Source organism: Nestor notabilis, unplaced genomic scaffold, assembly GCF_000696875.1.
Source record: "Nestor notabilis isolate BGI_N333 unplaced genomic scaffold, ASM69687v1 scaffold21451, whole genome shotgun sequence".
NCBI classification, from domain to species: Eukaryota; Metazoa; Chordata; class Aves; order Psittaciformes; family Psittacidae; genus Nestor; species Nestor notabilis.
Window position 1 is genome coordinate 34,614 of NW_009916467.1, and position 13,345 is coordinate 47,958.

The 13,345-nt window shown below is 53.9% G+C and overlaps 1 protein-coding gene across 1 annotated transcript in view; it reads left to right on the plus strand.

Annotated features, from left to right (window-relative positions):
- The window catches only part of LOC104413569 (receptor-type tyrosine-protein phosphatase U-like), a gene marked incomplete at its 5' end in the record, with an annotated part of 41,558 nt that overhangs the window by 27,684 nt on the left and 529 nt on the right, over positions 1-13,345 (plus strand). The window contains 11 exon segments of the mRNA XM_010024601.1: positions 75-172; positions 268-384; positions 984-1,112; positions 1,114-1,160; positions 2,502-2,637; positions 2,729-2,878; positions 3,018-3,191; positions 5,187-5,327; positions 7,950-8,075; positions 9,832-9,989; positions 10,845-10,980. Coding sequence (XP_010022903.1) covers positions 75-172; positions 268-384; positions 984-1,112; positions 1,114-1,160; positions 2,502-2,637; positions 2,729-2,878; positions 3,018-3,191; positions 5,187-5,327; positions 7,950-8,075; positions 9,832-9,989; positions 10,845-10,980 — 1,412 coding nt within the window.

Here is a 13,345-nt window from a genome sequence, read left to right on the forward strand (position 1 = left end):
CCTCGTGGTGCTGCCAGGTCCAGGTCCTGCTGGTGCTGCCTGATCATCACTGGTGGCCTTCCTCCATCCCGCAGGCCCCAAGCAGGAGATGGTGTACGACTTCTGGCGCATGGTGTGGCAGGAGCACTGTTCCAGCATCGTGATGATAACCAAGCTGGTGGAGGTGGGCCGGGTAAGGACCACATCCCATCCCGCTCCCTCCGGACTCCAGCTCTGCCAGAAGCCTCCTCTGCAGAGCCAAACCCCCATCGTGTCCTCTCCTTGCAGGTGAAATGCTCCAAATACTGGCCGGATGACACCGAGATGTACGGGGACATCAAGATCACGCTGGTGAAGTCGGAGACGTTGGCTGAGTACGCCGTCCGCACCTTTGCTCTCGAGAGGGTACGGACCTGCTCCTGCCCTCACTGACCACCTTGGCCATCTCTACCCATCACTAGATTGGCATTTGCCAATACCCTGTTTATTACCCCAAGGTGGGGCTTTTGCCCTTGGTTGAGGTGCAACTTCTGAACCCTGGGGATACCGGTAGCTCCTTCCCTTTGTGTTTTCCCCTGCTCTGTGACCTGCACTGGGGTGAGCGGCTCAGCCCTGCTTTGGTTTGGGTTGTGTTTAATTTCCATGTGAGCACCGTGTAATTGTGGGAGGGGTAAAGGATGCTTTTTTTTTGTTATGTGCCCGTTACTCTCCAGTGTGGTACCTGGGGATGGAACTGGTGGGATTTACCCCTTAATCTACGGGAATGTGATATTAGTCTAGTTATAGGGCAGGTAGCGAAGGTGCTGATAAAATGAGACCTGTGGCAGCCTCCTCTTCCTCTTTGGCTGGTTTTTAACCCTCTTACAGCCAAAGAGGAGGGAGCTGTGGGTCTGCTGAAGTGGTTGTTTGGTCCATCTCAGCTGATGGACCATGATGAAATTACATGCTTTTGGGTGGATTTCCCTCCCTGAACCTCCTCACTCCATCTCACCCTTCCCTTGCAGCGGGGCTACTCGGCCCGGCATGAGGTGAAGCAGTTCCACTTCACATCATGGCCTGAGCATGGTGTCCCCTACCACGCCACGGGGCTGCTGGCCTTCATCCGCAGGGTGAAGGCATCCCCACCGCCCGATAAATACATCCCCCCCGCCCAACGCGGGCCCCATCGTCCTCCACTGCAGGTACCTGTGGGGCAGAGCCAGCTTTGGGGGTCTGGGAGAGGGTTTTAGGGGGGTATGGATGGTCCTGTCAGGGATCACGCTGTGTCTTAGGTGGGTGCTCAGCTTCTGGCTCTGAATGATGCTAAAATATTGAGCAGGGTTCAGAAGTTGCCCAGAGAAGCTGTGGCTGCCCCATCCCTGGCAGTGTTCAAGGACACAGGGGCTTGGAGCAACCTGCTCTAGTGGAAGGTGTCCCGGCCCGGGGCAGGGGTTGGAGCTGGAGGAGCTTTAAGGTCCCTTCAACCCAAACCAGTCTATGAAAATACATAAATGGGGTTACAGCAAGGGAAGGCTGGGGCAGGGAGGGCCCTGGGTTGGATGTCCCTCACTGCCCAGCACCCGTTACTGATGGCACAGCTCTGTCCCTGTGGGTGAGGGTCTCACAGGCAGCTTGACTGGTGCTGCTGGTCTGGACGTTGGGTCTGAAGGGAGAAGTGGGGAGAGGACAGCAGGGTACCCACTGGGACAATGGAGCTGTGAGGACACCAGTGGCCCATCTGAGCAGCAGCAGTGGCTTCCTGTGCCCTGAGCAGGCGGGGGTTAATGGTTCTTCCTCTGCTGGGCAAACAAGGAGGAGCTGATGAGTGGGAGGGTATTTTATATTTCTTTTATTTGATTTCTCCTTGTCAACTGCCTCATCAGTATTCATTCACCAGCCACAGCGAGTGTGATTAGTGCCCCTAGCCTGTAATCATTGATAATCACCACGAGTGATTCATCAGCCCCAGAAATTAGGATTTCATTGGAAAAGACTTTGTAGGAAAGGAGCAGGGGGAGCAGTTCTGTTCCCAACATGTCACTGGGGAGTTGCAGCATCAGTAGCTCTTTGGCTGTGAGTCCAACCATGCCAGGATATGGGATATTGTTGCTGCTCTGAACATCCTGCTGGGCTCATCCTTAACCTGAGGGTGGGGAAATTCAGACCCATTCAATGCCAGGGCACTCTCAGGGCTTGGAGCTGAGCATCCTTCTCAGCCCTCTTGGGATGGGATCCCGCAGGACTGTTGGCACTCAGATGGTTTTGTTGCAAACCCCATGGTTTTTGCTGCCTTAGAGTAAAAATGAAGCTTAGACATGGATGCCCATCCTCTGCCCCCCACATCCTGACCGTCACACACACAGTGGTGTGTTGGGTGAGGGGTTTAAGGCAAAACTGGGCTGTGCTTAGGAAGGGGTGTGAGGTCCTGGCAGCCCTGGCCAGACCCACACAGACCTTGCTCCGTGCCCGCCAGTGTCTCAAGCTGCATGTGGATGCTGCGCAGATGGGAATGTGCTTGCTGTGTTTTCCTCCTCCATCCCCAGTGCTGGCACAGGGAGAACTGGCTGCTACATCGTCCTGGATGTTATGTTGGACATGGCCGAGTGTGAGGGTGTTGTGGACATCTACAACTGCGTGAAGACCTTGTGCTCACGGAGGATCAACATGATACAGACGGAGGTGAGCGGATGGAATGGCCAGCCATGGGGCTGGTGTCACCAGCCAGTTGCGGGGTCTCATCCCTCTCCCTTTTCCTGCCTCCCCCCCAAAGGAGCAGTACGTCTTCATTCACGACGCCATCCTAGAAGCCTGCTTGTGTGGGGAGACCAGCATCCCTGCCAGCGAGTTCAAACCCACCTACAAGGAGATGGTGAGGATAGAGCCTCAAAGCAACTCCTCACAGCTGCGGGAGGAGTTTCAGGTGAGCAGCCCCAACACCTCCTCAACACCCCATTGCTCCTCATCCTCCTGGTGCCCGCTGCCACCGGGACCAGCAGTGGGCAGGGGTTTTAGCCCTGCTGCAGACAGGAGCAGAGCTCAGGGACCACGTGTACCCGCAGACCCTGAACTCGGTGACTCCCCACCTGGACGTGGAGGAGTGCAGCATCGCCCTCCTGCCCCGCAACCGGGAGAGGAACCGCAGCATGGACGTCCTGCCGCCCGACCGATGCCTTCCCTTCCTCATCTCCGTGGATGGAGACAGCAACAACTACATCAACGCGGCCTTAACTGATGTGAGTGTGCTGCGGGGAGGGAAGGGGCCCGTTGGGGTTGTTTTGGGCAGCTTTTCACTGCAAAACCTCACTTAGTGTGAATTTACTGCCTCGTTTTGCACAAGGGCACGTGGGCAGCTGTGTTGACCAACACTGTGGGGTCCTTCTCCCCTTCTTTTATGTAGCAGCATTTCGCTTGTCTTGAAAGAGCTTTTCACCTGCTCTTGCGAGCTGCTAACAAAGGGGCTTCAGTTATTTTGCAGTGAGAATGGAACACAGGAGGGAGAGGAAGCTCTGGAAGGCGTTGGTAGCACTGAGTTCCGTGTGCTGCCAGCACCCTGCCGTGCATCCTCCTGCCCATCCTCCTGGTGCAATTAGGGGGCTCTGAACTGCTCCCAAAGCCCTGATGCATCCCCCTGGTGCAGTCAGAAAGGACATCCGTGATGGCAAAGCAATTTCCTACCTGCTGACAACCACAAAGCAGACCAGAGAGGATGCTGCAGGCTCCGAGCCCACACATGGGCCATTTATCACCAAAGCCACTTTTCTCTCCTTGAAACGAGCTGGGGTGCTTTGTACAGGCAGCGCTGAGCCCCACTGCACCTTCCCCGAGCCCTCCTGGTCACAGCTGAGCCCTGGCACCAGCTCTTCACCCCATGGGTGATTTATCACACTGCATCTTTGTGCAGAGCTCATCTCCCTCAGACCTGCTCTCACAGCAGAAAGCAGTTTGTAAAGCCTGAGGAGCAGCACCCGCTGGGCTGCAGGCTTTGCCTACCATGGGATGGGAGCTTTGTTTTCAGCTTGCTTGGTGTTTGCATATCCATTCTGGTTTTCTACCCCACTGACCCTCTGTGGCAGGGTCAGAGAGTAATACTGAGTTTATAGGCAGAAAAAGCCCCTTGGAATAAATTCTCACTGTGGGGATAAAACTCTTCCCTCTTTGGGGGGAAAAAAAGCACTAAAAAGTCCCATTTTCTTGAAGTGCTCCGTCAGTCAGTCTGTCAGACTAGATGGGTCTGTGCTGCTCAGCATCAGGCCTGGTCAGCACCTGAGGAAACCTCCCTCACCCCCTGTTCTCATCACCTTCCTCGTGGGTAGAAAGCTCTCACCAAGAGCAGGGGTGTTGCTGCTGCCCCGTGGCCAGGGCTGGGGAAAGGGTTTGTAAAGGCATTTCCAGGAGCTGAATGAGGAGGTTTTGCAGCAGCCGGAGCGCTCCCCATTAGGAGGGAGCTGTGTGATTCACAGGCACGGACATTCACTGCTCTCTTCCTGTATCTGAAGAGACTCAAGCTGAAGTGTGTTAATGTAAAAGCCTGAGAGATGCGGTGTTGAGCTTGGCTGTGGGCTCCCTGTCCTTTGGCAAGCTGGTGTCTGGATGACCGGGGGGACAAATCCTGCTCAAAGCATGAAGAAGTGCAGTAATTGGTGTCCCTGCCTATGGCAGGGAGGTGGAACTGGATGATCTTTAGGGTCCCTCCAACCCAAACCGTTCCATGATATTCTATGGTAGTGATGTATTTCACCCTTCCTCCTTATTGCAGTCTCTGGGGGCCTTTGGTTTGAGGGTTTCCTTTTCTTCCTCCTAAATACATTGAGCCCAGGGCAGTGGTTGTCTCTCTGCTGCTGTCAGTGCCCGGCAGCGCTGGGGCGCTGTGGTTGGGGGTGATGCCATGGGTGATGCTGTAATCCAGAGCCAGGGTGCAGAGCTCAGGGCTGGGGCCACCCGGCAGCCACCACTTCTGCTTGTTCTTGGCTCAGAGGTGACATCTTTGCACAAATAACTATGGAAGAGAGCAGAAAATTCTCGCCCTGACCAAGGGCAGGCATCACTCTGACCTGGTTTTACAGCATCTCCCCAGCACCGAGGCTTGGAGGGACCAAGGCTGCGCCAAGGAGGCCAGCTCTGCTCAAAGGTGGCTTTGGTGCCACTCATCTTCTGGTTGCGTTGGCTTTTTGGAGTGGCTTCAGCACCACTGCCACGTCCTTAATGGTGCTCCTCTTCCCTCGTTGCAGAGCTACACCAAGAGCGCTGCCTTCATCGTCACCCTGCACCCGCTGCAGAACACCACCACCGACTTCTGGCGGCTGGTGTACGACTACGGCTGCACCTCCATCGTCATGCTCAACCAGCTCAACCAGTCCAACTCCGCCTGGGTGAGTGCTGGCCTTGTCCTGCTCCGTCCCCATTGCCCCTGCGGCGCTGCAGCCCCTACTTCGCTCCTTCTCCTCTGCAAAGGGAGGTGGGACTGGCTGCAGCACCCAGGATTTTACCCCCTGGAAGCACAGGGCTAAAGATGCGCTCAGCAGCAAACCAACCTGGCTTCGTTGTTGGAGTTGCTTTATTGTACCATGATCTTTGTGGATGCCCCAGGGAGACACAAAGTTAACAAGTATAACCTTGTCGTTGTAAAGAGCTGAGTTTTAGCCTCTTTTTTTACAAAGGGGAAATGGAGGCACAAGGGATTTCCAGCTTTTCTCTTCCAAGGGCACAGGTGGCTTGTGAATGCTGCTGTATAAACCAGCCTGCTGCAAAGCAACTGTCCCGTGGGATTTACAGCGTGGTGGGATCTGCCAGACTGGAAGGGAGGTGTCCCCTGTCACCCAGGGGAGAGCGGACAGGAGCTCGGAGTGGTGGACCATGCTTAGCCTTGCTTTGTTCTCCGGATGCACTGCTTCCCAGGGCAATGCCTGGAGTGCTCTTGCTGCCACCAGAGCAGATATAAAAGCCCGTTACAGGTCTGTAATGTTAATTCAATGAGGAAACTTACTGGCTTTCTACATAAAATTAGCATTATAGACTCTTAATGGATGTCTGAATAAGACTTCATTAGCTGGCTTATTTTATGAGTCGAGATCACATATTTGATGTAAATGACCCAAACCAGCAGTTGTACCACTTGTCGCAGGGACGCGGATGGATGCAGCACCACTGCCGACTCGTGTGTAAATACAATAAATGTGCTGTCACTTACTTAGATATATACATATACAGGATACATGCAGAGTTATGGAGGGTACCCACGCGTCCTTCCCTGCTGAGGTAATGCCGTGTGCTCCAAAGGGTCTTTGTGTGGGTTCCTCTGCTTTTCTTTGAGATAGAACCCTTAGACCCCAGTCCAGGACACGCAGTGATGTGCTCTCACCTTTTGTCAAGCTCTCAACCTGCTCTTCTGAGTCAGAGCTACCGCAGCTGTGGGCACAGTGACTTGTGTGGGCAGTAAACTTGTAAGGGACCAGTTGATCAGATGAATGTTCCTAAGCCTGTGGGGCTGATGGTCTTTGTCCCAGAGCACTTGATGAGCCGCTGCGGGCCAAGTGCCCCTTGGAAACCCAGCCCTGCTGCAGTGCCACCGTCCTCCTGTCTCCATCCAGCACCTCCTGTCTGCAGCACAAACATCAGCTCCACTGAACCCAGCTGTAGTGGACCGTGGCAGGGAAGGAGGCAGCAAGATTGATTTCATTTCCCTCTCTCAACCTCTTCCTTCATTCCATGGTCCAGAAACGCCCTTCAGCCTCTCAGGAGCTGCCGTTCTTGTGCCATCCTCCCCCAGCTCCCAGTTCCCTGCTGTGGCCATTGTCCCCTGGCACCGTGCAGGGGGAACTCTGCCATTTTTCATCATTATTCAGCCCTGCCTCACTCTCCGGACGTCTATTCCTCAGGGATGTCTGTGTTACAATATTTAGCTGGATCTTAAATGTTTACCAGTTTAGGAGCAACAGGTAATAAATCAACCTTTACAGCAGGCAGCTCCGAAAGGTGACTTGGAGGGTATATCCCTCACTTGAGCTACATGTTGCCGAGGGAAGTTTTAATATCCACATTATAGTTGTGAGTCCAGAAGGCTTTGAGATCCTGGAGATTTATAGCCCCTATTAACAACCAATTATTTCTGAAAGCCATTTGCCATGCAGTTAGGCCCAAGCCGTTAGGTGACCCGAGATGCTAAATGCCCTGTTAAAGTGAGGTGACAAACATCATATATTCCATGTCGATGCTGGTTTCTCAGCTGTCACAGTGTGAAAACAATCTCGTCCGTGACCCTCGGACCGAGTCATCCATCAGTGCCATGGTGGACATGTGGAGGGGGAGCAGGAATTGCTCCCCAACCCTTTCCTGGGGTTGCTTTGACTTGATGGGATGTTGCGACCATGGGGCGAGGGGGACTGTTACCCCATATTGTTGTTGCTGATGATGGAAGAGCAGCTTCTAAAGCCAGTGGGGTTTGAGAGCAGACTTGCAGCAACCAAGCCCTGCTCCATCATTGTGCAGGATCAGGCCTGTCCTTGCTGGGGCTGAGGCAGGGCCCCTCCTGCATCCTCCTGGACCAGCAAAGTCCATCTCCAGGAGCACCAGATGTTGCATTTGTGTAGTGGGGAGAGGGCTTTGTGGATGTTGGGGGTGGCCTTGACCTTTCCGCTTTGATCCCTCCACAAGGTGAGGGATCCTCTGTCCATCAGTGCGACATGGGTCCTGTGTGAGGGTCCAGCATCCCATCATGGGGCTACCCCTGGTACCAGCAGCCCCTCTTGGTGTCCAGCACCAACTACTCTGGTCCACTCAATGACGCCTGTAATCCACGATGTCCTTTCCCTGGCAATGTTCAAGGCCACTTGGACGGAGCCTTGGGTGACACGCTCTAGTGTGAGGTGTCCCTGCCCATGGCAGGGGGGTTGGAAGTGGATGATCTTCAAGTCCTTTCCAACCCAAACCAGTCTGTGATTCCCTGTGTCCCAGTACATGTTCCTGGTCATGGTGAGCTGGACTTCTCTCCACAGCCTTGTTTGCAGTACTGGCCTGAGCCAGGGCTCCAGCAGTACGGCCCGATGGAGGTGGAGTACGTCTCTGGAGCAGCGGACGAGGATATCGTGTCCCGTCTCTTCCGAGTCCAGAACATCACACGGGTGAGGGTCTCTCCTCTGGTTCCATGGGGCTGTGTGTGGGTCGTGTGTGTCTGTGTGTGCCCAGGTGCCCCATGAAGAGGTGGCTTCGTTGAGGCTTTAAATCTCCTGAGGTTTGCCAAGAGGCTAAGGACAATTCCCCAGTGGAGGTCACTGGCCAGATGGGAATTAGGGAGCTTGGGAGGGAGCATGTGGCTTGGCTGATGGCCTGGCTGGGAAGGGAGCTGGGGTCATAGGAGATAAATCCTGATTATTTGGGCTCTTATCACAAAGAGGGGTCTGGTTCACTACTGGGAGCATCTGGCATTGCTGGGTGTTAGCACAAAATCCTTCAGCACTTGCTTTGCTCTCAGGTGGTAGAATGTGCTCCATGTTCAATTAAAATGCAGCGTGATTGAAATCTTTGGATCTAAGGAGAGATTTCCTCAGGGAGCAGATCACTGGAGGAGTGCTGGTAAATGCATGGAGCTGCTTCTTGCCAAGCCTTGGCTGGAGGGGAACCGGGAGTTGGGGGTGTCATGAGTCCTCCAGAGCCAGACAGGGCTTTCACCTGAGCTTCAGAACGGATCCCAAAGCGTTCCTTCCTGGGCTGTCAGAGGAGTTTGCTCCTGGTTTAACTCCACTTATTTGCATCATCTGCCCCCTCTGCCTTTCTGGCTTCCAGCTGGAAGCACAGACTGGAGCCCGGGGAGGTCAACCCATCCTGGCCACGTCGCTGACCCACGTGGGAGCTCCCAAAGGGTCAGAAGAGCCCCTGTGTATTTGGGGTGTGCTGGTTGGAGGGGCACCAAATGCCCCCAACACCCACTCCCCAGCCTGGGGCTCCCTGTAGAGCCTCAGGAATACCCAGTCCTGCTGGTTGGAGATGGTCTGGTGCTCACCCCTCATCAGGCATCTGAAACTGGGTGGATGGAGCCTTCCAGGAGCTGAAGATCCCCATCTGTGTCTGATGCCCCCTTTCTCCTCCAATGTGCGCTTGAATGTGTACGACCAAGTGCCAAGAAGCTGCTGGAGTGTGTGACCCATGTTTTCATCCCATCAGGTACACCTGATGCTCCGAGTACTTCTTCATCCCTGGCAGTGTTCAAGGCCAGGTTGGACACAGGGGCTTGGAGCAACCTGCTCTAGTGGAAGGTGTCCCTGCCCATGGCAGGGGGTTGGAGTTGGAGGAGCTTTAAGCTCCCTTCAACCCAAACCAGTTGGGGATTCTGTGATTCTGAGCAAATGCATCTGCCTGCTAACTCCTGGCCTGGTTTAGCTGTGTGGATGTAATCCTCCTCCTGGAGCCTGCTAACCAGATTAGGTTTCAACACTAACCAGATTACCAGGGTATTAAGGCGTTCTTCCACCGCTCTCCTCCTCTGTGGGTGGCAGCTTCTCATCAGCCTCCTGGTTCACAGCAAACACAACAAAAACACATCCCTTGGGACCTTCCGCGTGTGAGACAAGGATGTGATGGAGAAGCCTTGGAGAGGCTCAGGGGTCTGGTAGCAGGTTTTGGGAGATAGAGTCAGCCTGAGATGCTGTGAGTTAGGACAAACCATGTCAGTGGAGCTTCCTGCAGGCGGTTGGGGTAGTGGTGCCAGTGTGAGCTGTGGAGGAGATGCTGAACTGTCCCTCTTAAAGTACCAGGAAAGGGGTTTTCTTCTTTTCTTTTACTATTAATGTCTGGCAGCCCCCTCTTGCCCTCAATCAAACCTCCCCTGGTGACAAAGGAGGGCAGCCCATGGGTTCAAGCTGATGAGGTTTGCTTTTCTAGTTGCAGGAGGGGCACCTCATGGTCCGGCATTTCCAGTACCTGCGGTGGTCGGCGTATCGAGACACCCCAGACTCCAAGAAGTCCTTCCTGCACCTCCTGGCCCAAGTGGAGAGGTGGCAGAAGGAAAGCGGCGATGGCAGGACTGTGGTGCACTGCCTGTGAGTGTCAGCTGGAGGAGAGCAGGTTCTGGTTCTGGGGAGATGCCACCAGCTTGTGTGTCCACAGTTCTGCCTGGAGAGCCTCTAAACAGCTCTCACCAGGGTGACTTTGTCCCCAGATGGTGCTACTCACAATGTGAGGCACCTCATGGTCACCATGTCAATTGTCCTCCATGAGATGGGTGCTCACTCAAAGACCTGTGCGTGCTCTCCTCAGATGGGACCTGGCACGTTCACAGATGGGGGGAGGCAGCAGGCAAGCCTTTAATCAGGAATCAGTTACAGCCTCGTCTGTCTTCATTAGCTGAAGGAGAGTTTGAGAACATGCTTTGTAAAACATTAGCATCATGTTCTCTCTTCCTCTCCCCATTCCCCTTTTGCTGCCCAGGATCAGATGTGGTGGTGTGGGATGGTTTCAGCCTGGGATGGAGGGATGGAATGTGGGATGGTTCCTCCAGCCTGCACTACCCCACAGGTCATCAGCCCAGAGGCACCCTGCAGACGGGGAGAGGGTGGTAGAGGGACACAGTGGCTTCTCAAAGGTCACACAAGGAGTTGGTCCATGGCAGGGCTGGCAACTGAGCCCAGAAGTCCAAGATCCAGCCCTGATGGTCCAAAAAGGTGTTTTCATGCTCTGTTGCAGCTCTTGTGAGGGCCAGAGGGCAGGATCACAGCTCCTGCCACCACGTGGGTCTGGTTCAGGTCCCCCAGTTTGGGAGGATTCTGGGGTGTGAGCCCCTGCTCTGAGACACCTCCTGCAATGCAAGGATGGATGGAGAAAGGGGGAGTTTGTGGGAGCACTAAGATGCACTGATGCCATCTTCTCACCACTGACACGTGTGTTTGTCCCACCAGGAACGGAGGTGGCCGGAGCGGCACCTTCTGTGCCTCCACCATGATCCTGGAGATGATCAAGTGTCACAACATGGCAGATGTTTTCTATGCTGCAAAGACCCTCCGCAACTACAAGCCAAATATGGTAGAGACCTTGGTAAGCACCAGGTAGCACCAGTGTCCCTGCATCCCTCCAGCAAACACCTTCTCCATCCCAAATGGATGGAGCATTCATGGGCATCTTCATGCAGAGCATGTCTTGGTGAACGTGCCAGCACCATGTCATGGGCTGGGGTGGACAAGGAGGTGAGGCAGCTCTTGACAGCAGCCCTGGGCTTGTCTTCATCTCACCGTGCCCACATGCCCTTGGCATCAGCACTGGGCTTGTTGGAAATCCTTCCCAGGAGGAATAAGGCAGGTTCCCATTAATTCATGGGATGTAATTGTAGTTCTTCAGAGGGTTTGTAGTGCTGGGAGCAGTTCCGAGGTGGAGTCAGACAAATTTCTGCTGGAAGTATAAAAGGGAACTGCATTTTGAGTGAAATTAATTGGTGGGAAAACTGCTGGGAACAGCGATGGAGCCACATTTCATGATGATGAGGCTGGAGGTGGCAGCGGGTCAGGGCAAAAAGCCCATGTCCTATTTCAGGCCCTTGATAACAGGACAGGAGATGGAGCATTATGTGGAGGGATCCAGGTGCCTCATGATGTTTTAAAAGCAAGTCAGCTGGAAATGTTTACCCTGTTTGGATTATAAAATCCCTAAGTTGCAAAATGAAATGGTTTTGAGGAGGGGATATGATTTGCATTAGGAATTAAAGTGGAGGAGAAGGTGAGGGAGGGGAGAGGGGACCAGAGGGAGGGATGCAGATAATGGAATGATGATGTGACAAGCATGAAGCCACCGGACCCATTGGGCTAAATTGCAAAGGTATTAAAAGAAAAAAGGCAACATTTCACATCAGGACACAAACATCCTCCAGCCTCAGATGAACCTGAACCAGCTATTCTGGGAATCTCAGTCCACCAGAATCCCTGGGAAGCCAGATCCTCGCCTGGTGTAAAGAGCCCCAGCCCAGTGCAGAGCTGCCGTTTCTGCTGCCCTGAGCATCTTCCCCCTCTGTTTGTCCGTGGGGTTTCTTTCTATAAGATGATGAATGGAAACAATTCCTTATCTTAATCCAAACAGCATTATGTGCTTTTCATCTAAGCCCTTGCAGCCTCCTCCCTTTGAAGCCCTTCTCCATCACTGCCCATTCCCACCTGCGGTCCCTGAGCAGCCACCCCTCCCCATCAGGGATAATGGGATTGGTGCTCGAGCTGCAATCCCCAAGCAGCTGCTGAGGATTTTGGGGGATGAGCTTTCCCCTTTCCCTCCCTGCTGTCACACCAGGAATGCTCCCACCTGATACCCCAGCACTTGCAGCAGCATCAGAAACCTAATTGATTTGGGGTTTTTTCCCTGCTTTGGTTAATTTTGCTTATTGGATGCTCTAAAGAGCAGTATCTCGTGGGGATGGGCACTTCCAGTGTTGGAGCTCCTCTGGAGTTTTCTGTGCTATGAGAGCAGGAGTGCACGAGAACAGGTCACATAAAGGAGGACAAGGATGGATGATGCTGCCTTGGCAAGCCCCATTTCAGTGATTTCTGCTATAAAACCAGGACCCAGCCATGCTGGGGAGCTGGTTAGAGGGGGAGCGAGAGTGGGAAGATGCTGACGCTGTCCATAGCTGTCTTGGCAAAGGGGAAGGATGGGAATGTGAGCCCAATCCTTCTGCAGGCTCAGGGAGGACCTTTCCCACTCACACCCCTTGGCTCCAGCCCAGCCGTTGCGGGTGGCTCAGATTTGACCTGAGCAAAGTGCTCATTTGTTTGGTGTTTCTCTTGGAAAATACGGATTTGGGGAAGTGAAAGCTCCTGGGATTTCTATTCACGCCTCTTCCCCCCGCTTCAAAGCAAACGCCCAAACAACCAAATCCCTGCTAGGGGTGGAAAATGGCTCTTTGTTATCTGCAGCAAGAGAATGTGTGATGAGGAATTACTGGGGCAGGGCAGCTCGGGTAGTCCCACACCCTGACTGCGGATGCTTTGCCTGGGCATGATCCTCATTCACAGCCTCTGCTGACCTCAGAAATGAAATCTCCTTGAGTTCAGGCTTGAGGTTTGATTTGGACGCCTCTGACCCCAGACTCCACCATTCCCATGGCTCTGCCACCACCTGATTGAATTGCTGTGGTGGTGCAGGTTGGACATGGGTGAGGCTGGTTGATGTCCCCAAAATACAGGAAATTTGGCACATGTGATGCCTTTGGATCTAGGGGATGGATCATCCTCCTTCCACAGCAGTGGTGTCTGTCAAAAATGGAGTTTCTCCAGGCTGTTAGAATCCCAGACTGGTTTGGATTGAAGGGACCTTAAAGCTCCTCCAGTTCCAACCCCTGCCACGGGCAGGGACACCTTCCACTAGAGCAGGTTGCTCCAAGCCCCTGTGTCCAACCTGGCCTTGAACACTGCCAGGGATG